Consider the following 23,323-nt stretch of genomic DNA (forward strand, 5'->3'; position numbering starts at 1 on the left):
TGCTGCCTCCATCCTAGCCCCCCACTCAGTGCCTTGCACATAGCAAGTACTCAGGAAGCTTGAATGAATGACAGACAGACTGGAAAAGCACAAATGGGTGACACTGATCAAACGGCACTGGCCTTTGGTGTTTGGACGTGTCTCCCTACCCAGCCTGTGAGGTGGCCCTGCTCGCTGACGGGGTACTCGATGTTGTGCCTTGAGAACCCCAAGTCCCCCCAGGATGGACTTTCAGGGTGAGAACTTCCCCTGTGCGGCCTCACTTTCTTCTTCCCAGCCTCCGGGACTTCCTGCATGATCTCAGCCCCCCGCCCCCTCCGCCCCCCTCTCCACCCCTGTCTGGGATCTCCATCTGTAAAATGGATCTAGGAACAGGAGTTCTCGACAGAATTAACCCGCAGCATCTGTAGAAGTCATTGGCCCCGAGCGGGGGCCAGATCGCGTCGGGCGCGGGCAGGGGCGCAGCTAGGCAGCGGGGCCCTTCACGTGGCGGAGGCCTCCCAGCCCGGGGCCGCGAGCCTGGAGGAATTTGCCTGGAAGTTTTCCACCGCGGCAGAGCCTCCTGGAGCTCGCTCCCGGCTCCGTGCGGGGAGCCCCAGCCTTGATTTCTCCAGCAGCCCCGCGGGGCGGGGCCGGGAAGAGGCGGGCCGGCCAGGACACTGGCGGGAGAATGTGCGGAATGTGCCAGGCGCATCTACCTACCCCAGGAGAGGGCAGAGGAAGGGGGCCGGCCGAGGGGAGGGGCGAGGGGCGAGGCTCCGGGCGCCGGAGAAAACCTGTTTGTTCTCCTGCGGGCGGAGCCCAGTCCGCGCCTCCTCGCCGCCCTGCGCGCTCCCCGCCGCGCCCCGCGCCCCGCGCCCGCCGCCCGGCCCGGCTGAGGGAGCCCGCGCCCCGCGCCCGCCCGACCCTCCGCCCGCCCCGTGAGACGGGCACCTGTGCCAGGTAGGGCTGTCGAGTCGCCGTCGGCCCGGCCCGGCAGAGAGGCAGCAGGGGGCACCGGGCCCGTGCCCAGACGTGTGCCAGGGACAACTTCGGGCCTCAGTTTCCCCATCCATAATCATCGCCCACTCCAAGCATCCCTCCTGGGCTTCCGCTGGAGAGAGGCAGTGCACCTGGTTTTCTGGTTTTCACTGTGAGCAAAGAGACTGAGAGGCAGAGAAGGCTGGCCTGGTCTGTGGGCCCTCTCTCTTTCTGGAAGGGAGGGTTTGATTGTTAGTAAATGGCCTGGGTCCAGGGTGCTCTGAGAGTTCATTGCAGGCCTAAGAGTTAGGGAATCTCAGATCAGATACTTCACCCTGTGTCCATTTTATAGATGAGAAAACTAAGACCCAGAGCAGACGGCTGAAGTGTTGCTTGTGATGAGCATGTACTGGGCGCTGGGCAGTCTCTGAAGGGCCACCAGGAAGGTAGCTGCTCAGACAGAAGGCGCCGAATCAAGTGTCGCTGGGTGTTATCGAGGGGATCTGCAGCGAGCGGGCTCTGTAGCTGGATTGTTTTGATGGGGGCAGGGGGAGCCAAGAGTCTGTCCTCTTTGGAAAGGCAGAGTGATACCTCGCCTCAGAAAGAGACTGAAAGCTCAGCTCCTCTCTCCGTCCCTCTACTTCGCCACTTCCGAGCTGGGGGCACCTGGGCAGCTCCATCAGTCCAAGGGGATAACTTGCTAGGCTGCCTGCCACCAGGGCTGCTGGAGGCTCAGATGAAGTCGGGGGTGGGTGTGCCTGGGCTTTGGAACAGCTGAGGTGCGGTAGGAATTGCGTTTGCACTCAGCTTGCAAGGCTTGCACTTAGGCTTGCACTTAGCCTTGACATCATGGAGGGCTGTACAGCCACATCTCAGGACCACAATCTGTGAATCTTGAGAGAGAGCCCCTCACACCCCACCCAGCAGTGATCAAGGCCTCTGGCACTTGGACCCAGTCTTGCTTTGGTTTCATGGCACCTGGCTGGGAGTAGGGAGCAGGGTCCCAAGGGCCGATAGACCTGCGCAGTGGGAAGGGGCTCTGGGTCCCACTCCCTCCTCACCAGCTCACACACAGCTGTGGAGGAAGGCTGGGGCGGGGGTCCTACCTTCCCAGGGCCTCCCCTCCTCATCTGAAAAATCAAAGGTGGCTCAGAGACCCTGCTCACCACTTAGAAGCAAGCGGCCAGGATATGGATGCACAGACCAGGGGCCAACTTGCCGGCTGGCCTTGGTACTTGTTTGTCTCATCACCTCTGGGCCACTCCAGGATGAGAAGGAGTAGGTGATACCTCTTTCTGAGGTGAGGTATCACCTGCCCTAACCCCTCCTTCCATCGCTTCCCAGCCTGAGCCATTGTGCCTTCCTGGCTGGGCCTTCAGAAGCCTGGCCTGGCTGGGGCCTCCATACTCAGCTGCGAGAGCTGATGGAAAGCACCCAGGACGGGGCCAGGCATACAGCAGGTGCTCCAGATCTGTTCATTTCTATCTTCTGGCCACTCACAAGTCAGCGGCAGAGGTGGCCCATGACCACCTTGGGTACTGCGGCCCTGAGTGGCATAAGCACAAGGGGCTGTGGGTGCCTGGAACAAGGGAGCAGCTCTGGCTATGAGGATCAGGGAAGGCTTCCTAGAGGAGGAGGGCTTGGAAGCAGGAGGAGCTCAGCAGCTGCCAGGTCAAGGCCCACATATCCTTTGGGACTGCTTGAGTCTAACCTCTCCCTCGTCCTCAAAAGACCAAAGTCAGTTCTTCCTAAGCCCCTATGGGTTCCACCCAGAGCTAGGCAGTGCTGGCCTGGAAAGAAACTGGATGCTGGCCTGCCCTGGGAGTGACAATCTAGTTGGGGAGACAGAACAGCTACTCAGTAAGAGCAGCCACCTGCATCGAAATTGTGCACCTCGGTTCCTCCTCAACTCGAGCCGAGAATCCAGAGAGCTCTGTGCCCCTGCCTGAGGGCAGTGACGCCAGGGGCAGCCAGTGCTCCACCTCAGCCTCTCTCAGCCTGTCTTGTGCTCCTGGCGTTTCTGCCTAGTGCCCCTGTTGCCTCCTGAGATCTGGTAGAGCAGGGATTCTGAGCCCTCAGCAGTGGGCCTGGGACCTGGCCACCCTAGGCATTGGCATCCAGTCCCTGAACTGTCCAAGGTCGCATTCCAAGAAAAGTCCCCAGTCTGGCTCAATGCACTCGGGAAGCCCTCGTTTTCCTCCACCACTCAGCCTCCACAGGTGACTGATCCTTTGGTTTGGATGTTGCTTCAAGCCACAGCCCATAGAGTGCCAGGTCATGTGTAACGGCAGCTTGCTTTCTGCTTGCTGAGCCCTGAGGCTGCCCCCACTGCCAGGCCCTCATGGCATGGGATAGGACCACGGCCGGGGAAGACGAGAGCTTCAGCCCACACGGTGCCCTGGGCCCTTGGTCCCTTATGGTCGAGATCCACGAGGAGCACTGCATTCATTCCCGCTGTGCCCGCAGACAGCTGGCTGATGCCAGGACAAGGGCAGTGCCCCCGGGAGGCCCACATCCTTGAGACAGATGTTCAGGAAATGTTGGCATCATTGCTTCTAAGGGTCAGACAGCTGGCAGGGGAGTCGTGGTAGAGCAGGGAGGTGAATGGTGGGGCAGGGAGGCGGCGCCTTTCCAGCCTCGGAGTAAGAGAGTGGCTGGGAGGTCAGGCTGGGTGCAAACCCCAGTTCAGCTACTATCTATTTGTGCAAACCTGAGCATATCACACAACCTGGGGAAGCCTGGGTTTTGTCACCTGTACAGAAGGCAGGCTGAAACCAGGAGCAGCGGCTGCATAGCAGCAAGCAGCTGGCGCCTGGCACAGAGGCAGCGCTCCGTCAGGGATGTCAGTTGAACCAGGACCACAGCGTCCTCCTCCAGGAGCCGTGGTGGCCAGTGATGAGGTTGGTGCCAGGTTGGGAGGGCTGTAGGCTCCTTACTTGAAGAAAAAGTTGTTTAAAAGCCACTGCTAGTTCGTGCCGGCGATGCATGTGGTATCTACTCACAGTTAAATGATTTGCCACAGAACACTGAGTTCTTAGGTCATTTCTGGATGCCTATTAAAATATGATTCACTTTCTTTTTCAATTTTCACTGTTTTTATTTTTAACTTTTTATCTTGGATTAATTTAAAACTCACAGAATAGTTGTAAGACTGGTACAAAGAACTCCCTTGAAGCCTTATCTGATTTTCCACTGTTAACGTCTCTGGTGGTTTTCGTCAGGAAGGGGAAAGTTGACATGGAGGCACTTGTGGGATAGTACCCTTCCACTGGGAAGTGGTTATGGGGTGGTCAAGAGGTGGGCAGGGCTGCTGTCAGTTCGTTTATCCAAAGGGAAACTGAGGCAGAGAGAGGGACTTGATCAAGACTCATTTGAGGATTAAGAATGCAGCCAGGTTACCTTATGTTGCAGATACACACATATGTATTGGGCCGATCTCTTGCCCGTGTTGGGCGCTGGGGCACAGCGCAGAGTGAGAACTGAGACAGGCAGGGATAGGGAAGTGGGAGGGGCAGGCCTGGGTGGAGAAGGGACTGGAAAATGAAAGGACAAGAGGCCCTATGGGTGTCATTCTCAAACTCTAATGTGGGGAGGCAGGAATCTGCAGCTTAAGCACACATGCCAGAAGAACCCAGAGGCCACTTTCAGAAATACTAAGCTGTTCCCGTGGAGAGCGTGTTCCCTTCACATTTCAAGAGCGAGCGGAGAACTAGGGTGGCTGGTGGTGGCCACGGAGGTGGCTGCAGAGAGCCCTGTGGCCACACCCTGGGTCGGAGCAGAGCCCTGGCCTCTGGGGCCAGTGGTGGGCAGTCCCCACGCTGGTGCTGGTGGTCCCCAGTTGGGGCCCCATCTGTGGGCACACTTCAGGCACTTGGTCCAGCCCCCTTGGTCTGGTCCCTGGGATCGTTGGCTCAGCATGCCACTTTCTGATGACTAGGTCAGTTTCCCAGAGAGCTTGATGTGGCCAAGGGTTGCTATGGAGAGAGCAGGCACAAGGATTCCAGTCACAAGAACGGGTATCCCTGGTGAAAATGCTTATATCAGGCAGTGCCTGGTTTAGACTGAAAACAAAAACAAAAACCCCGAAAACCAAAAGCTGAACTTGCCTCACCACTTCTGCCCGGCCAGCTCCTACTCATTCTTTCATCCTTTCGGGAGTGCCCAAGCCCAAGCTGCTCTAGGCTGTCTGTCTGTCTGACCAGCACCCAGCCCAGCATCAACTTTCCCAAATGTTTGTTGCACAAATGAAAATGTGGGAAATGCTTTCTCCTGTCTGAGTCTCCATATTCGAATCCAAAAATGAGGGCAGTGATAAGAGGTAAGGGTGGAACTCAGGGGACTCTGGGCCTGAGGTGGACAGGAAGGTGAGAAAGGAGGGGACTGGGAGGAGACGGGGCAGGGAGAGAGCTGCCAGGAGGAGGAGGAGGCCTGCCCGAGGTCAGCTGGGGTGGGAGGTGTTGTGGGTGGGGAGAGGGGGCTGGGCACTGCTTTTCCTCTTGAGCCTCACTCGTGATCACCTGTAACCAGGCCAAAAGGAATTAGCTTTGGCCAATGTTAGGGCAAAACTGGGGGGACTTCCCTGTCATTGGGCCTGCTCTGGCAAAGGCCGAATGGATGGCAGCAATGAGGGGACCAGGGTATTCCTGGAGGGGGAGAGTTGGTTGGGGCGGAGGTGCACTCCATGACCCCTGAGTCCCTTTCAACCTGCTTGGCTGTCTGTGGGTGGATGGGGATGACATCTTTGACCCACTGGGATGAGCTTCAGACCACCTTGGTTCCCAGGCTGCGGAGAAAACTGGGTGGGGGTGCCCACAGAGCCAGCCAAGATCCCATAGGAGGGCTCCCAGGATCCCTCTGGGCCCCTTCTCATAGTACAGCAGGGGAGGTGGAGACCCTGCCCAGCCCTGGGCCTCCATAGAGACATCTCAGAGGGCTCTGCCCAGAAGCCCTCACTAGCCCTTGAGGTCAAGCCACCTCAGAAATGGCCGAGTGACCCCAAGCAGTTGCTTATATTCAGCCTGCCAGGAACTTGAAAATGGGCACAGGAGAGCCAGAAGGAATCTCAGCCCCGCAGGAGTGACAGTGGCTGGCAGGCCATGGCGCCCTTTGCCCCCTCGGACCTCCACCTCCCCACCGCCTTGGGAGGGAGCTGATTCATCTCAGATGTCTGCCTCCCAGGGTCCCTCCAGTGCTGACGCCGAGAAGTCTAGATTCTGGGGTATTGGGGGGAAGGTAAAATTCCAGACTTTCATGCAGAAGTCATTTACCTGTAAAGCACATTTACAAATACTCCCCCCACGCGTTCTTTTTCCATATTACATTTTCCCTCTGCAACCCAAGTCTCCTCCAGCTCTTTTTTCTATGTGGTACACCTCCTTCCTGTCGCCCATTGTTGGTTGGCCTCCAGCGTGACTCCCCCCCCCACCCCTGGGACTGGAGCATCAGGGCAGGTCAGGCGCTCTGCTCAGCTGCTTACGCTGGCCCCTGGGAGCTCTGTACTACACATCAGACTGCGGGGCTTGGGGACCCAGCTGCTTGGCCATCACTCTGGCCGGCCTCTAAGGGCCCCTTCCCTCAGGCTGCTGCTGAGACCTTCTGGATCCTGGGAACCCATGCAACAGTACCAGCAGTGCCCACTCCACCCCTCTCCGGAGGAAAGCAACCTGCTGCTGACCTCTTGTCATCGCTGACACCAGGACTCGGGATGTCCTCATTCACGAGACCTGGCTGCAGGAGGCCGCTTCATAAAATGGGACGTTTGATCATTGCAGCCCTTTTGGCCCGGGGAATCAGGTCAGCTGCCTGAGTGCTGGCTTGGGTCTGCCTGGGTCCAAACTTACCAGTCTACCAAGTGTGTGCCTTGAGAAAGGACTAGACAAGGGCACCTGAGAAGGGGGTGGAGGTCACGCTTCCTGACTTTTAGGACCCCTAGCCCCCTCACGCTCCATGCCATGTCCTGCCTGGGGCCTCGGCACCATTCATCTTTGTGTTCAGGCCTTTGTCAGCCTGCCCTGTGGAGTACATGCCAGCTCATCCTTGCAGTTCTCACTACAACCTTCTTGGGGAGTCTGCCCCACAGCCTGGGCTCTCCCTATGATGATGGGCCTTTGACCTCCAGGAGATGTTCCAGCGGGAAGACAGGACAGGGAGGGGCTCTGAAAATGGCACTGCATGGCATCCTGTGACCCCGGTGATGAGCAGAGGGGCTACACTAAAGCCCCATGACCAGGTGCAGGGGTCAGGGAGCACTGGGAGAAAAGGGCTTCATCTTCAGCCAGAGAGGGTGACATTTCCGGTGACTTGTTCTGACAGAACCAGGACTTGGACTCCTTGTCTAGTGCTCTTTCCTTTGCGCCTGAGTTGGAAGAGACAAACGGATGTGTGGCTTCGAGGCCTTGACGAAGTCCTCCACATGTCTGATGGCAGTGACAGTTGATGGACCCAGCTGACTCGTCTCTGAAACTTTCTGAACACGCCCCCTTCAGGCTCAGGGGCAGCCAAGCTGGCTGCAGAGGAAAGCTCTCTAAGGAAGGATAGTCTGGGAGAAGACACTTGCCACCCCTTGGATGTCAGACAGGGCTCCCCAGCAGGTGGGCTTTGGCTACCTATGTGTCACCCTTCTCTTGGTAATACAGACCACCGCAATCCTGGGACAGCTCCTTACCCTGAAGGAGCTTGAGAGGGGCCTCTCACAGGTGCTTAGGCACAAGAGAGGACCCTGACTTTGAAGCTCAAAGGCATTTGCTTGACACACGCCCAAGGAAGATCTGGGTGTCTATACTGGAAGGTAACTCTAAGGCATGGGAACTTTTCTTTGAGTCCTTTCCCTGATGCTGGGGCCACTGGAGGCTCTTTATCCAAAGGGAACATTTACAGTGCAAATGGGCAGGAGCCTCCCCCATGCTCAGAATCCGCCATCACCAGGGCAGGTCTCCAGTAAGTCAGGCTGTCACACAGGGGAGTAGGGGCACAGCCTGAGAAGGTAGTTCTGACAGTCCGGAGCCTTGGGGTTGTAGAGACCAACTCAGGATCTCAAAGGAGAGCCGGAGGAGACGGGTGTGACAGCTGGGGTCCCCTTGCGGCCTTTGGTTTTCCATGATTTAGTCATTGACACCCTCATGCAATGGTGGGGTGCCAAGGCCCCATGGGAGAAAGGAGTCTCCTTCCCATGAGGCCACCTGTCTTCTCTGAGACCCCTGGCAGCACCCAGCTGAAGGATCGGAACTGGCTGGGTCTACCCATCTTAGCAACAAGTTGCTGGGAGACAAGGGACTTTTCATCACTTCACCTCTCCCCTCATGACCCAGATGGGAGCACTTATGAGGGAGGCCATGTTCTCAGGCTCTGCCTTTGTGAGATCCCCCTGCCCTAGAGCCCCATGAAAATGCTTGAACACAGAGTTTCACTAAAACATGAGGTGGGCCCAGCAGCTGAGCCCTGCACTGGGCGGCCCAAGGCCTTGATGGCTTCATCCAGATGTTACTTGCTACATCCGCATTTGGTCACTGGGCTTGGCTGCATGGGCTGTGATCTGGGTTGTATACTCTTGCTCTGTCCTACTGCTTCCTCATGCCGACCCCTGACCCCTAAAAGGTCCACCCAGAACTGAGCAGCGGGCTCTGATTCCAAGAGACAGAACTGCAATGACTGCTGGCCAGGGATGGGGCCGCCAGGCTTCCTCTCAGTTCCCTGGGTGCAGACTGTCACAACTCACCTCTGGGGAAGCTCTGCCCCTTGCTCTTCTGCCCAGGGTATGCTCACTCATGCTTGCTCATGGTGGCCAGCGCCCAGCACACACACATTCAGACAAACCCCAACACCCATACCCTCTGTCTGTGGCTCCTTCGTGTACAACAATGTACCATGCTCCTGGAAGGCCTGGCTACATGTGTTTTGTTCCTTTTCCCTCCCAGTTTAGCTAGGAGGTCCCTGCCTGGCATCCAGCACCCCCTATTCCCCTGCCACCCAGGGCGGGTGAAGGGTAGTCACTCAGCCTGCTGCCTCCTTTCACGCAATCCCTTGCCACAAAAATCCCAGGCCAGGGTCCAGAGGCTGGGGTGTGGGGTGGGCCAGGCTGCCTGTGTTGGCAGGATCAGCTGCCTTGCCCCCTTCTCAGTGTGCCTCAAGTTGTCTGGAAGAAGCCAGCCCTTCCCAGCTGTGCAGAGTGAGCGGGAACAGACATTTCAATGCTGGGTGTACTGGCATGGGGGAAGCAGCAGCACGGGAGTGAGGGCCCCAGGATGGGGTGACACACAGGGGGCCAGAGAGGGCCACCAGGCCAATGGCCCTCCCCACCCATGCCCATGGCTGTGGGACTCTCTGCCCAAGGTAGACTCTGTACCTCTACACCTTCCTCCTCTCCTGTGGACCACTTTCCCTTCCAGGCTAGTGGTGAATGCAGACTTTTTAGTGTAGTGTGACCAAAAATGGGACCAGGCTGTATCCCTGAGCCAGGGGCCTGAGGACTTGAAGCTTCCTCTGGGATGCCTCCTGGGCTGAAGCTCAAGGCCATTGGCAAGAAGGTAGCTGCAAGGGCAAAGACACAGAGGGTTGCTTGCAAAAGGAGGTATGCACAACTTGTGGAGTCAAGCAGGGTGGCTATTCTAGAAAACTTTCTCCAAGTTTGGACGCAGAGCATGTCCCTGTGGGGTGTGAGGCGCCCCCTCCTCCTGCTGCTTCTCTCGCCATCTCTGTCTCCTCACGCATCAGCCAAGCATTTGCGTCACTGTCTGTGACTCCCCCCAGCCTCCCCCCTCCCACTAATCTGCCAGCATTAGCTGCTGCATCAGCTCCGACTCCACTGACAACACCAGGCTTGCTATGGCTCCTTGCACCCCCTCATTGGCTCCTTGCTTCTGTCTGTCCAATCAGGGCCAGAGGCCCCTTCCCTGGGAGGTTGCTGGGCAGAGGCTCTGAAGCAGGAAGGAAGGTGCAGGGGGAGCGTGCCCATTGACATTCACAGGCCAGCTGCATCAGGGAGGGCCTGTCCCCATCTCCCCCTGCCTGCCCCAAGAAACATCTGCAGGCTAATGGGAGAGAAAGAAAGGGGTGAAGGGCCAGGAGGGTGGGCTGGGGGCATCCACCTGGTGTCTGAGGTGGCCTGGCCCGCTCAGGAGAACTTGGACTTGGTCCTGAACTGCCATGGGACAGGCTAGTGCAGTCTGAGTGTAATATCTTGCTCGGAGTTGGCATGAAGAGTGGTACTGCCTAGTGGGGCTTCATCTAGTGAGGCTCCAGGAGTGTGCTCGGAGGGACAGCTGGAGTGGAAGGTGGCAGATAAACCACCCTCCTTTGGTGGCTCAGGCCAGGCCCCCAAGCAGTGCAATATGGCAATTCCTAAGGAACCAGAAGACTTCTCCCTGTCAAGGTAGACATGAGATGCACCGAGTAGCTGTCTGGGCCATTTGGGAGATGAGGACACCCAGTAGCATCAAAATACCCAAATTCCAGGGAGCAGCATGTGCTCTGGCTTGGGGGTACCCTGCCAGGAGGAGACCTAGACAGCAGGTCCACAGGCTTGCTGGTTTGGAACCACTTTACAGATGAGACCAAAGCTTGGAGAGGGAGACAGCCTCACAGCCATGTGAGGCCACTTAGACACAAGGAGCAGAGATGTCTTTGCTGTCAAGTGAGGAGGCCTTCTGCATGGCAGGGCTCATGCATCAGGGGAAGTGTAAGACTGGAAGGCCCCAGGGGAGGTAAGAGGTCTCCTGCTTCACTTCTGAAGGCGGCTGGAAATGGAACAATCCCGGAATCCAGTGAATCTCGCTTCCCTCTCCACCTTCTCCATGGGGTGAGTTGGGAGGGGCAGAGGTCGCAGTCAGAGAAGCTTCTCTATTTCATGTCTTCTTGAACTTGGTCAGCATCTTGCATCTCAGATGCAGAGGGGATGGAGAGTCTGGGGGCCGCAGGGGTGTGGGCCGCCCTCCTCGGAGGGGATTCTGGGGTCCGGTGCTTGGAGTCAGTAGTGGCTGGACCAGGCTGAGCAGCCAGGCAGACACTGAGTGGGTGGCCGGCTGGAGTCCTCGAGTCCCCTCCCTCTAGCAGTCAGCTGCTGAGGCCAAGTGCCTGGCTTTGGAGGACGTGTACAGGTGCCAGTGGAGGAGGGGGTGTGCCTGGGCCACCGGCACCCCGGCACTTTGCTGCGAGGACCACTCCTAGCCGTGGAGCATGGGGTCAGCAGGGCTACTGAGGGGCTGCAGCTGAGATTCCGGCTGTGCCCTCCGCCCCCGGGAAGTGGGAAGTGGGGCCGGTCGCCCCACCTCCCCGGGCTCCTTTGCTCATGGCGAAGCGGGGATGAAAGTACAGGTCCTGCCAGCCGGTTGCAGACCTGTTGCCAGGCTTGCATTTCCTGGCCCCTGGACTGGGCCCCTGCCTTGTTAGCGAGCTCGCAGTCCACGGCCCGGGGGCCCCATGGAAGGGCAGGGCCGAGGTACCCATCCTTGTACTCGGGTCTCCTGGCACCATCGCTGCCAACACCCATGCTCAGAGCAGCCCCTTCCATGGCCTCCTTCTCCCTGGGAACAGCACTCCACAGCCTGGGTCGGGGGTGGGTGGGGGGAGGCCTTGGGGTGGGGAGTGTCTTCAGCACCTGCAAACTGCATTCATTCTGTCCTACCGTGCCCCTTACATTCGTGAGGGAAGCCGGCTTCCCACTCCCAGGGGTGCCTCGGCTTTGTGCTGCTGGCAGCTGCTGCTGCTGCGACCTCCTGCTCTGAGATCAGACCCTCAACGCACCACCTGCTCTCCCTCCCTGCCTGAGCTCGTGGGCAAAGAGGACGGAGGCTCCTGGAGGAGGCCTCGTGTGCCCACAGCAAGGCACCTGGCAGCTGGGCACACATCGGGCCCTGCAGGCCCAGGGCGTCGGCCCCCTCGCCCCTGGGATGTCCACCCAGCCAGAGAGAGAATTCCCAGGGTCACTGCCTCCGTTCACTCTCCTCATGTGGATTCCTCCTCGGCACCGCTCACCTGTACAACTTTTGAGACCCACCTTTAGCTGTCCAGGCAGCCCCAGCTCCTATTGCATTTGCTTAAACCATTGTTTGTTTAGTCGTCAGCACACAGACAATACACGTTCATGATAGGAAAATTAGAAATACAGAGGCGCAAAGTATATTTATATGTATCCTTTCAGGTGTCTTCTTTCCATGTACATTTTTATGTAAATGGCACCATCCTATACATCTTGTTTTAAAAGCTGCCTTTCACTTAATGACATATGGAAACCACACACACGAAGGCTTGTTAAATGTCGTATATATCAATAGCATTTGTAATGGCTGCATAGTATGTGCTTGAACAATGAACCATTATACGTTTAAAAAGGACTATTGGGAATTGAGATTATTGGCAAATTTTCACCATGACACTCAACCCTGGCATGATGCCCTTCTTGTGTACTTGGTTTCCTTATGCAGTTGTCTCCTTAGGAGATAATGCAGTCACGGGGACTGCTGCATCAATGGCTGCCCTTTCTAAGGCTTTCAGTCCGTATGGAGATTTGTGCTCCAAAAAGACGCCCCTCTTGAACTGCCCACCAACAGTGCATGGGAGCTGCCCAGGAAACACCCTTCTGAGTGCTCAGCCCCCCATTCTCCAAAGTTGCCCCTATTTGCAGTGAGGGTTTTTCTGGCTGTCCCCTGATTGGGTGGCCGCTCCGCTCTGCTTTCTAAGAGTGGCAGGGATGGCGGGTCTGAGAGGAGACCTGCGTCCAAGAAGAGGTAATGGTGTTTGGTAAGTCAGAAGCATGGCCCCTGCCAGCCTGCAGCCCAGTGGCAGGGGTGTTCTGTGCAGGCTGTGTGCTGGGGTGTGAGGGATGCCTGGACTCTGTCCTCACTGAGGCTGGTGGAGCGGACAGGTCTTGTCTGGGAAGACTTGGTTCCACAATACCGATGTGCGCAGGGCAGAGGAGGGGAGAGGTCCCTAGGAGCAAGGACAGGTGGGGCCCTGAAGAAGGGGCAGGAGGAGCTAGAGGGCCACCTTCCATGGATACTGAGGCACATGGTCTGTTTGGAGCAGTGTCAACATTAAGGGGGGGGTGGAGAAAAAAGTGCCTGGGTCAGGAGCTTACCCCAGTCCTAGTGGGGAGTCCACAGAAGCTGAATGAGAATCGAGGCCCAGTGGGATTAGGGGCAGATGAGTGCTCCCAGAAGGAGGTACAGATAAAAGTAGGTGGACCAGGGACAGGTCAAAAGTGACTGTGGCCTGAACCAGGGCTGGGGGGTAGGGGAGAGGAGGGCATGGTCAAGTGGAAGAAGAAGCTAGCTCTCCAGCTGGGACCTAGATTCCAACCTCAGGTGTCCATCTGTTTGGCCAGCACTTATCACTTTAAAAGCCCCTTGTACCAAAGAGCTGTCTTCCTCTTCAGTCCCGTGGAAACACTACTTTCTGACTCTTTCATATATTGTCCCATCAGAAAAAGATATTTGGTTTCTGAGATGAATCATCATTCCTGGTCTTTGCCTTAATCTTGGGACTAGGGTCTTAACTGTAAAGACAGGGCCTGAGGCAGCGTTGGGCACCACGCCTGCTCCGCCCACCCTCACTGAGGGCCCCTGTGCATGTCCCTGCCCCTTTGGCCCAGGAGTCCCCAGTGGCTCCTCTGTCTCTGCCATTCTGCATGTATGTGAGTCTGTCCTGATTTTGGAAGTAGCTTCTTTGGTTCTGATGAGGTAGAAAATTTCTAGGCAACGTGGCCAACAGGTTTGTCAAGAGGAGAGCAACGAGTTCCTGAAGGAACCTAAAGACTGAGCGTTAGGAATTCCTGAGCTGAGGCCCAGAGGAGGCAAGGGACTTGCCCAAGCTCTCACAGCCAGTCAGCCAGCAGCACCAGGAGACAGATGGACCAAGGTCTCAGGAGCCCACTCAGTCTGTGTGCCCTGCCCAGGGGGGCCACACCATGGGTGGCTGGGATGGGACAGTGGAGCCTGTGAGGATCACCCTATGGAATGTGCTCTGCTCAGTAGAATTCCGACGTGGCCGCCTTGGTGGAGGGGCTGGGCACGCAGGGTGCCCATTCACGGTGATGAGGTGCCGTTCCTGGCACACAGCAGGCTCGGGCCTCCTGGGCTGCTCATTTGGTGCAGTTTATGGGAAAGCCAGCTCTTGCTGATGTGGCAAATTTGGTTTGCTCTTGGCCTCCTGCCCTGCCCGTTGTAGTGTGCCCCTGACCTCCACAGTAACATGCCCAGGCCTTGCCAGCTGGCAGCAGGATCTGGCTGCTTGGGCCTGGCCCTGGAAGGGCCGAGAGGGTGGCAAGCCCCTAAGAGAGAGAGGCCGCTCTTTCTCTGGACTATGCTGGCAGAGCTAGGCCCCTGCTTCCCATGATGGCTGCTCACCTGAGCCTCCAGCTCCTCTCTTGAGGCCCAAGAGGCTGGCTGTGACAAGTTGAGAACTGGCTTCCTCACCCCAGCCCTTCCTGGGGCGAACAGCCATCATGGAGCTGTGAAGGCCTCAGGGCCCACCCCTCACTGGCCACAGGAGGGCAGTACTGGGCTGAAGGGCAGAGAGGAGGTAAGAAGATAGAGATGGGCCAGAAGACAGAGGAAGAAAAAGCAGGGCACAGGACGTTCCCCCACTTCCCAGACACAGCAGCAAGCCCTTACCAGATCCCCACCCTTGCCTGGTCCCTGAGGGCCACAAGGAGTTGGCAGCGTGGCCCTGGCCTCCCTGGAGATGGAGCCAACCCCTGAAGCACACAGGGCTGCACAGCCCCAGGCTCTGTTTGTACTGACTGAGGATCACCCACAGTCCCCTCTCCAGCGAGGACAGGTTCAGAGTCATTGCTGCTTGGCTCCTGCCCAACTGCCCTGTGATCTTGGCTGTGCCAGGTGGCGCCGGGCATTTGCAAGACATTGGTGCACTCTTGTCATCCTACCGTCTTGAAGGGTAGACTTTTCTTTAACTCCCATTTTACAAATGAGAACATTGATGCAGCCTGGAGAGGTTAGGTGACTGGCCCAAGGTCTCGCAGACAGCTACTAAGCAGTGAGAGAGACGGTCCAACCCCAAAGGGGCTGGTCCCCCAACCCCCCTCCACCGTTCCCCAGTCCCTCCGTCTGAGTCCACCAGTGCCGGGCCTCAGGGAGCCTGTCAACTATGTGGCACTGTGAAGGTTCCCTTGCTGCCACTCTGTCCCCTACTCTCACCTGGACCTGGAGCCTGGCCATCAGAACTCTAGGAGGGCTTGTGGTCTGTCCTTATCAGCCATCTGTCAAAGAGACAGCCCCTGGCAGCCCAGGCGGTGTTCCCCAGGTGAGCGGCCCTGGGCAGACGTGGGTGTGCCACCCAGCAGTGAGTGCTGGCTCCCTGGCCTCGACCAGCTGTTGCTTCCCAATGCCCAAAAGGCAGTCCGGATGGTCTTGGTATGCCAGGGACCACATGGTGACCCGTGAGCCATTATAAATGCATGAAGTGATAGCTATGCGCTTACCTTTGTCCCAGGAGCCCTTTTGAATCAACTGAGAAGGGACCTGCAGAGCACGCGCCATGAGCATCTCAGCTCTCGGAGGCAGTACCAAAGGTGAGGCCCGGGCTCGGCATGTGACTGGCTTCTTCCATGCTGGCCCTGCCAGGCTCACGAGCGCTGCCTGGGCAGCAGAGAGAGTGGCATATTGGGAGGGCTGGAAAGGAATCCCACGGTCCCGGTCTGGGCTCTCCTTCTGAAGCTATGTGGCCTTGCCCCCACCAGGGAAGTCTCTCCCAGCGGGCGAGGAGGAACGCAGTAACGTCCTCAAGCAGATGAAGGTGCGAACCACTCTGAAGGGGGACAAGAGCTGGATCACCAAGCAGGATGAATCGGAGGGCCATACCCTGTAAGTACAGGAGGGCAACAGGGTAGGGCTGGGGTTGTGAACCACGGGTCTCGTCCACACCTGGACATGTTGAGGGGCTTCCACCATTCAGAGCTCGGCCAGCCAACGTGGCCATAGGCCAGCTAGAGAGGGTGGAGCAGTGGAAAGCAATCCAGCTAAGGGCAAGCCTCAACCTAAGTCACAGGGTGGGAAAGCCCTGGGTGCCGGGGTGTGCATGTGCCTGTGGAATGTGGAGGTGGTCTGGGGAAGGAGAAGGTGAGATGGGAATGGTGGGCCAAGTTCCGGGGGTGCATGTACTGCTCCTCCCTCAGCTGCCTTGGGGTCCAGCAGGCAGCCTCTAGGATGGAGGCACAAGGTAGCTGATGGCAGGGGGCTGGGAGCCACTCGTTTGGGATCCTTCTTTCCCCAGAGAGCTACCCTCTGGCCGGAGTCGTGCCACATCCTTTTCCTCAGCTGGGGAGGTCATGAAGACCAGGTAAGAGGTAGTACCCGATGGCTGGTGGCGGGCCTCCTACTTCAGTCCTCAGGGAACAAGGAGGGAACCTGAGCTGAGAAGGGACACCAGGGTCTGCAGTTAGTCATTTGAAATTCACAAGAAGGATGTTTTTTCCTTCTTTGCGCCCTGTTGGGAAAGGGAGAGTACAGGAGTCACTGGCTCCAGTTCCCTGGCCTTGCTGCGTGGCCTCAGGACTGGCTGCCTCCCCTCCTGGGCCCCCGTGCTTCCACCTATCAAACGGGATCAAAATCGTCATTGAAACCTGCAGGGAGTGACACAACGTCCCTGAGGTGCTTTGAGAGTCACACGTGACTCCCTCCATAGGTGGCCCTGTTTGCTGAGTGGACCTGGTAATTGTCATGCCAGGGGAGTCTCACACATTTGTGCCAGCTGTCTCCTAAGTTCAGGATGACATATTTTGACAGCTGGCCGAGGAGAACAGCCCATCTCTTCTCTATTTTGAGGGCTTTTGCAAAGAAGAGTCTAGGGAGGCTCTGACGCGTGGGCACATCCTGCCCAGATCTGCAGCAACTGCTCCTGAGAAGTAAAGGGGTGGGGGACCCCAAAATTCAGGCTTGATTCCTTGCTCCAAACAGCCAACAGTTGGCAGCGAGTGCAGTGCCAGGGTCTTTGTCAGGTGGTGGTAAGGCAGTGGAGGCAGCTGGAAGGGAGGGATCCATATTCACTGCTAGCTTCAGGGGCTACCTCTGGTAACTGTGGCCTTACCTGTCATCCCTCAATGACTCAGCATCCAATACTTGCCAGGTCCTGTGCTGGGCACAGGAAACACAGCCCTCTCCTCAGGGAACTGACATACTAGCAGGGACCATGGGTATGACCCAAGTAGAGAGATGAACATGCAGAGAGAACTGTGATTGGCAAGGATGGCAAGGACCTGAGGATGGTTCAAAGAGTCTACTCCTGAGAGGACTTGTTTACTGTGGGGGAAGGTGCAGTTCTCACCTTAGGCTTTGGTTTGGGGGTGCATTTGGAAAGCACGTCTTGGGGCTCTGTGACTCAGGTCCTAGAGCAGGGGTAACTGGAAGTCTACATAAACCTCAGCTCTCATTCTTTTCCTGCAACTTGGTTACCTCTGGGAGGCTCTCCCCAGTTAAGGACAAGGTCTGCAACAATGGGAAACCCGGCCGCTCTGTGTTGCCCTTCCTGCCTGCCTGCCTGCATGGGTTCCCCTTAGGCCTGCTCCCGCTGCTCCAGCCCCAAGGTCCCCTATTCTTGGACAGAGTCCCTGTCTCCTGCCCCTGAGCCCTGGCTGCCCACACTGTCAGCCCTTGGCTCCCACAGCACCCCCCCAATCCTCTGAGCCCCCTCGGTTGCTCCCAAGTAGGAAGTGCTGAGCACATAGAGGTAATGCTTTCCAGCCACTGACCAAGCCCTGGCCATGTCCTCAAGTCCCAAACTTCCATAAAGACTTGCGATGTGGGTGTCCCAGGATTTGGAGGAGGGGAAGCCCCAGATGAGAGGGAAGAAAGGGTCAGCTGGCCATGGCTGGCTCATGCCTGGACTCTGCCCCTTGGGCCCTTATAAGCCTTCCTGGAAAAGGCTGTGTGGGGCATCAGGTCAGGAGCCGTAGTGTCTGCCTGCCATGGCCTCAGTCCCAGGCCTCTGACCATGGAACCGCCAACCTGAACTGGGTCAGCTCCACAAGTAGATGGTGGCAGGGCTGTCAGCAATCCCAGAAGAGCTCTCGCTCAGGCGGGCACTGGGGCCCTGGCAAGCCAGGGAGAAACCAGACTTTGAAGGGGACCCCTGTGCAGCAAATGCCCAGCCATAGAGCACACCTTCCTTCCTGGGCATGTGCTGTGAGCCAGGGCCATGCTGGGCTGGGCCCAGAACCATCAGCCACAGGTCATTTTCCTGGGGAGCATAAGAGAGACAGGCAGAGCAGAGTAGGCACCAGACTAGGGGTACAGGGTGGCTGGCTCTCGGGGGAAGCCCCTGGCCACTCCTGCTCCCCTCATTCTGACTGCACTGGGACACCCACCCACCAGCCCAACCGCTTGGCTGTCGTTAGGGCCATGGAGAAAGTAGGGCCCCCACAAGGCCTCACTTCACTTCATGCATTTTTTCCTTGGCAGGTCTACAAGCACAAGGGCTCCCACTGGCTACATCATCCGGTAGGTGACAGTGGGACCCTGACTGCCTTCCCGTCCGTACCTGCCCACACTGCCCCTTGGCTTCTCCCTGGGAGCTCACTGGGCTGCTTCTTTTGGGCTCTCTTTTAGGGGAGTGTTCACCAAGCCCATAGACAGCTCATCCCAGCCCCAGCAGCACTTTCCTAAGGCCAACGGAGCTCCGAAAAGGTATGTCCGTGGGGCGCTGGCTAGGCAGCCGGTGGGGAGTTGTGAGGGCCTGAGCCAGGCTCATGCAGAGAAAGTACTCTTCCAGTCACTGAGGGGGTGGCAGGTGGCAGCTCTGTTCCTGTCTAGGGTAGGGCCCTGGAGAGCAACACAGGGGCGATCAGAGATGGGTTGGGGTAGATGCAGCTGCACCACGGGGGCTGGAAGCCCCCAGGTAGGTGCTGGGCCATGTTCGGGCACTCTGGTCTCTGGGAGTAGAGTCCCTGGGGCCACTACTGGTGACCTTGCCCTTGAGCCAGTCCTGACTTGCAGGGAGCTTTGATTTGCTGATTGACTGCCGTGAGCTGTGTGCTTTAGGCCACCTTCTTCCTGGCAGGCTGAGGTGGCATAAAGCACCTTGGTGTCAGGCTAAACCTGGGCTCCATCAGAAAGGCAGGGCCAAAGGGGCTGGGTCTGCCCTTAGCAGGAGGGCTGCCCTGCTCAGGGTGCTGCAGATGTTCTGGGTGTTTGGCAGGGCTGAGAACAGAGAGGAAAGGCCACCAGCATTCTCTCATCCATCCACCTTGTGCCTGGGCTGTGTGGGCAAATCTGGAGGCGAGAGGGGGCCTGCAGGTGGGGACATGAAAACTCTTTGTCTCTCCAGCACGGCCAGTCTGGTGAGAGCAGCTCCCGCTGGGCTCCTCCGCTCCCCCTCCTCCGGCTACAAGATGACCACCGAGGATTACAAGAAGCTGTGAGTATGCAATGGCAGACCCAGCTCGGTCCCCTCCAAGGGACAAGCCCAAATACTGGAGCCCATCAGAGGGTGACAAGCCCCAGGAAGTTTTGTTTTTTTTATTAAATTTATTGGGGTGAAGTTTGATGTTCATGCACACTGCCTTTCTGATCTGAGCCAAAGCAGCTGTAGGAAATTTGTAGAAGGGGCTGGTGGGTCAGGATAAATGGTCATAGGTCATGACCCTGGGGCTGCTTCTGGCTGGCAGTTTCCTGGACATGCCTGTGCAGCCCCGCTAGGCTAGGCTGTCAGCCTGGGTAGGGCCGGGCTGGGTCAGGCTGGGGCCTGACAATCCTAAGCCTGCTGCCGGCTCTGCAAGACTATCCGTTGTGGGCACTTTGTGCCTAAATCTGATCTGCTTCTTGGGTATAAATCTTTGGGGGTCCCTCTGGAGTTCTCCTCATGGCCTGTGTGCCCAGGGAGGGGAACTCTGGACAGAGGGGTAGATTGTACCCATGATTCCCAGGGGTCCCACATCTCTATATGGTTTGTCCTTTGTCACCATCATCCAGTGAGCAGCTAGGGCAGCTTTCTGGAGAAGGGGCCCCAGTTTGAACTGGGTCTTAGTGGACAGTTAGTGTTGGAACAGGGAGAGAAAGGAGGGCTGGCTCTCGAGGAAGAAGTATCAAGAGCAAAGGCCCAGAGGCAGCAATGCCAGCGTGTAATGGAAGTCAGGAAGCCAAGTTGCTGAGGATAGCAGCCTGTGGCAGGGAGCAGGGTGCAGGTAGTGGGAGGAGAAGCCATACTCACCAGTATCCTCAATCCGCCCCTCTCCCCATCCCGCAGGGCACCCTACAACGTCAGGCGAAGCTCAGCGTCAGGGGCTGCTGAAGAGGAGGACGTGCCCTTCTCTTCTGATGAGCAGAAACGGAGGTAACGCTGCCCTCCGGGCCTCCCAAGTCAGTGCATGAGATGAAATAGGAATTGTGCCAGTTGGGGTGATAAAACGCACATGTAGGACATCAGTGCTGGCCTGTGGGCTGGAGAAGTGGTTGCTCGCAACAGGTGTTATCCTTTGAGTCCCAGAACCACCCACATAGCTGGGCCAGCTCCAGGGACCTTCTTACGAACCTTCTATGGGGCAGAACCCAGGTGAAGAGGGTCTGTGGGTGGGCAGAGGGCAGAGAGGGAGGTGCTTCAGGACTTTATATGAGTTTGTTAAAAAGGGACCTGAACAGGGTGTCTGGATGGCTCAGTTGGTTACAGTGCAAGCTCTTAGCAACAGGGTTGCCAGTTCGATTCCCACATGGGCCAATGAGCTGCACCCTCCACAACTAGATTGAAGACAACGAGCTGCCGCTGAGCTTCCAGAGGGGCAGCCAGATGGCTCAGTTAGAGCGTGTGCTCTCAACAACAAGGTTCCGGTTTAATTCCCACATAGGATGGTGGGCTGCGTCCCCTGCAACCAAAGATTGAAAACTGCAGCTGGGCTTGGAGGCTGAGCTGCACCCTCTACAACTAGATTGAAGGACAATGACTTGGAGCTGATGGGCCCTGGAGAAACACACTGTTCCCCAGTATTCCCCAATTTAAAAAAAAAAGGGACCTGAACAAATTGGAGCAAATTAGGCAGCGCAAGGGCCCCTCAGAAGAGCCCTGTGTGTGTGTGTGCTGTGTGTATAGGCAGGGCAGGGCCTGTGTGCCTGGGGGACAGGGCCAGGCTCCAGAGGTTCCAATACCCCTCACCCCAAAGTGAGGCTGGGTGCTTCGGCAGCAATTAGGCACCAAAGAAATGAAGCTTCCCAGGTTCAGCCTGCCCCCGCCAATGCCAACATCTGCTGGACCCACTGTGGCTCAGGAAACAGAGCAATGCCCCGTGCTGAGGGCCTGGCAGATGGGCAGTCCTCAGGGCAGAGTCCACAGTGGCAGGGGACGCCAGGCCTGGGAGGTGCTGGGGAAAAGCCAGGCCACCTGGCATCAACTGCCCACTCTGCCACCAGTTAGGTGTTTGATCTTGGGCAAGTCACTACAGCTCCCCGTGCCTCAGTTTTCTCATCTGTAAATTGTGGGTGATACTAGCACCTACTATCTTCCTGGGTTGTAAGGATTCCAAGAGCCAATACGGATTGGCAGCATACAGTGCTTAAGAAACGTGGGTTACTCTTCCCTCAGTCTCTACTTTCCTGTGAATGGTTCTCAGAGCAAGTGCTAAACTGGCTTTACCCCCTTGCCTCACTGGGGTGGCCTGAGCCATCCTGCCCATCAGATGCCCCTTCCCTGTGCCACCACAGGTCAGAAGCTGCAAGCAGTGTGGTGAGGAAGACAGCTCCCCGGGAGCGTTCCTACGTCCTGTCAGCAGCCAAGAAGAGCACCAGGTAAGTAGCACAGCAGGAGACACAGCTCAGCTACCAGCAGGCTCCATGCTCTGAAATAGTCCCCTCAGGTCTCCGGTCTTCCTCTGCCTGCTGAAAGGTGGGGTGAGTGGGCCCTCTTAGCTAGACCTTCTGGAATTCTCAGATGCACTTTCTGAAAACCTAAGGGGTCTGGCTGCTGCCATCAGGGCAGCCAAGGTCCTAGGAAGGGAGAGAGGCCCAGAACCCTCTGGGGCAGTGTGGTCATGATGTCACCTGTCTACCCCATACATTTTGCCCAACACGTCACCTTTCTGCCTCCTTTCCAGCAGCCCTGCCCAGGAGACACAAGCCCCGTTCATAGCGAAGAGGTAAGTGTCAGCAAGGAAAGTGTGAGAAGCCTGTCACGGGCCATGGACGCCTCCTGTCGGCTGCAGTGTAGTGTGGACACTGGGAAAGGGTCATGGGATGGGGTGGAACTGCTGTCCCTGAGCAGGGGTTCTTGTGAGGAGCTGGTGGCTTCTGTCTGGCGGCCAGGCAAGCACCTGGGTGGCTGTGGCGGCACTTATGGTCCCAGCAGCCAGTTCTGTGTAGGTAGGAGCCTGGCTGAGAGAACACAGCTTATGGCTGGAAGCTCCCATTTGCCAGTAGATAACAGGACTGGGCCCCTGACCCAAGATGAAGCCATAGTATTTCCAAGGGCCTCTGATGTTTTCAAGCAAAGGTAGCTATGGGGGGACATAGGAGTTGTTCCCTTGCCCTCCCTCCCATCCTACCAGGGACAGGCTGAACAATGCCCTCACAGGAGCAATCACTGGGCTGGGGTCCAGAGGCTTGTCATTGGGAGCCCCTGCCTGGCCAGGCCCTTGGAAGTGACCATGACATTGGAAATGGGCCTTATAGGATGAATAGAATTCAACAGGGAATGATCAGGACATCAGGACACTCCAGCTGAATGAGAGAGGGCTGTCACCATTAGGTGAAAAGGACAGCTTCTGGGAGAGGAGAATATGGGAGGACAGGGAAGAAACTTCTGGAAAGTTAATTTTAGGGATATTCCATTGGGTAGACAGGGAAGGCCGTCATGATGAGCTAAGGACTAAAAAACAAGGAAGCCAGCATGCCAAGTATTCCAGGTAGAGGGGCCCAGCTGGTGCAAAGACCCAGAGGTGGGACTAGCTTGCTGAGTTGGAATACCAGAAAAGCTGACTGAAAAGTAGCCAGCAGAGGGTGGTGGCAGCATGAAGGAAGTGACAGATAACGGTGTGCTCTTACTGGCTATATTAGGTTCTTGGGGCTGTCATAACAAAGTACCGCAAACTGTGTGGCACAAACACCAGAAATATATTGTCTCTCAGTTCCGGAGGTTAGAAGTCCAAGATCAAGATATTAACAGGGTTGGTTCCATCTGGCAGCTCTGAGGGAGGAACCAGGCCCCTTTCCTACCTTCTGGTGACTGCAGGCAGCCCTCGGTGTCCTTTGGCTTGTGGATGCATCACTGCAGTCCCTGCCTCCGTCCTCACCCTCACCTGACCTCCTTTTCTCTGTGTGTCTGTGTCCAAATGTCCCTCGTCTTGTAGGGACAGCAGCCATTACAAGGACGTAGGGCCCACTCCACGCCAACATGACCTCCTCTAACCTTGATTACATCTGCAGAGACCCTATTTCCA

At 57.1% G+C, this 23,323-nt stretch overlaps 1 protein-coding gene across 11 annotated transcripts in view; it reads left to right on the plus strand.

Moving 5' to 3' along the window:
* The first annotated feature begins 799 nt into the window (after positions 1–799).
* The window catches only part of ZNF185 (zinc finger protein 185 with LIM domain), a 66,312-nt gene continuing 43,788 nt past the window's right edge, over positions 800–23,323 (plus strand). For 3 of the 11 annotated variants that reach the window (XM_074323471.1, XM_019711241.2, XM_019711242.2), the window contains exons 1-10: positions 808–942; positions 15,403–15,481; positions 15,650–15,773; positions 16,183–16,248; positions 18,366–18,404; positions 18,513–18,590; positions 19,231–19,320; positions 20,149–20,235; positions 21,594–21,677; positions 21,983–22,024. In XM_074323471.1, the coding sequence (XP_074179572.1) occupies positions 15,448–15,481; positions 15,650–15,773; positions 16,183–16,248; positions 18,366–18,404; positions 18,513–18,590; positions 19,231–19,320; positions 20,149–20,235; positions 21,594–21,677; positions 21,983–22,024 (644 nt within the window). In that variant the 5' untranslated portion in view covers positions 808–942; positions 15,403–15,447. Of the gene's footprint in view, positions 943–15,402; positions 15,482–15,649; positions 15,774–16,182; positions 16,249–18,365; positions 18,405–18,512; positions 18,591–19,230; positions 19,321–20,148; positions 20,236–21,593; positions 21,678–21,982; positions 22,025–23,323 lie in introns of all 11 variants that reach the window. The other 8 variants (XM_019711238.2, XM_074323472.1, XM_019711243.2 and 5 more) reach the window with 4 other exon arrangements.

The sequence above is a fragment of the Rhinolophus sinicus genome, chromosome X (genome assembly GCF_036562045.2).
Source record: "Rhinolophus sinicus isolate RSC01 chromosome X, ASM3656204v1, whole genome shotgun sequence".
In the NCBI taxonomy this organism is placed as follows: domain Eukaryota; kingdom Metazoa; phylum Chordata; class Mammalia; order Chiroptera; family Rhinolophidae; genus Rhinolophus; species Rhinolophus sinicus.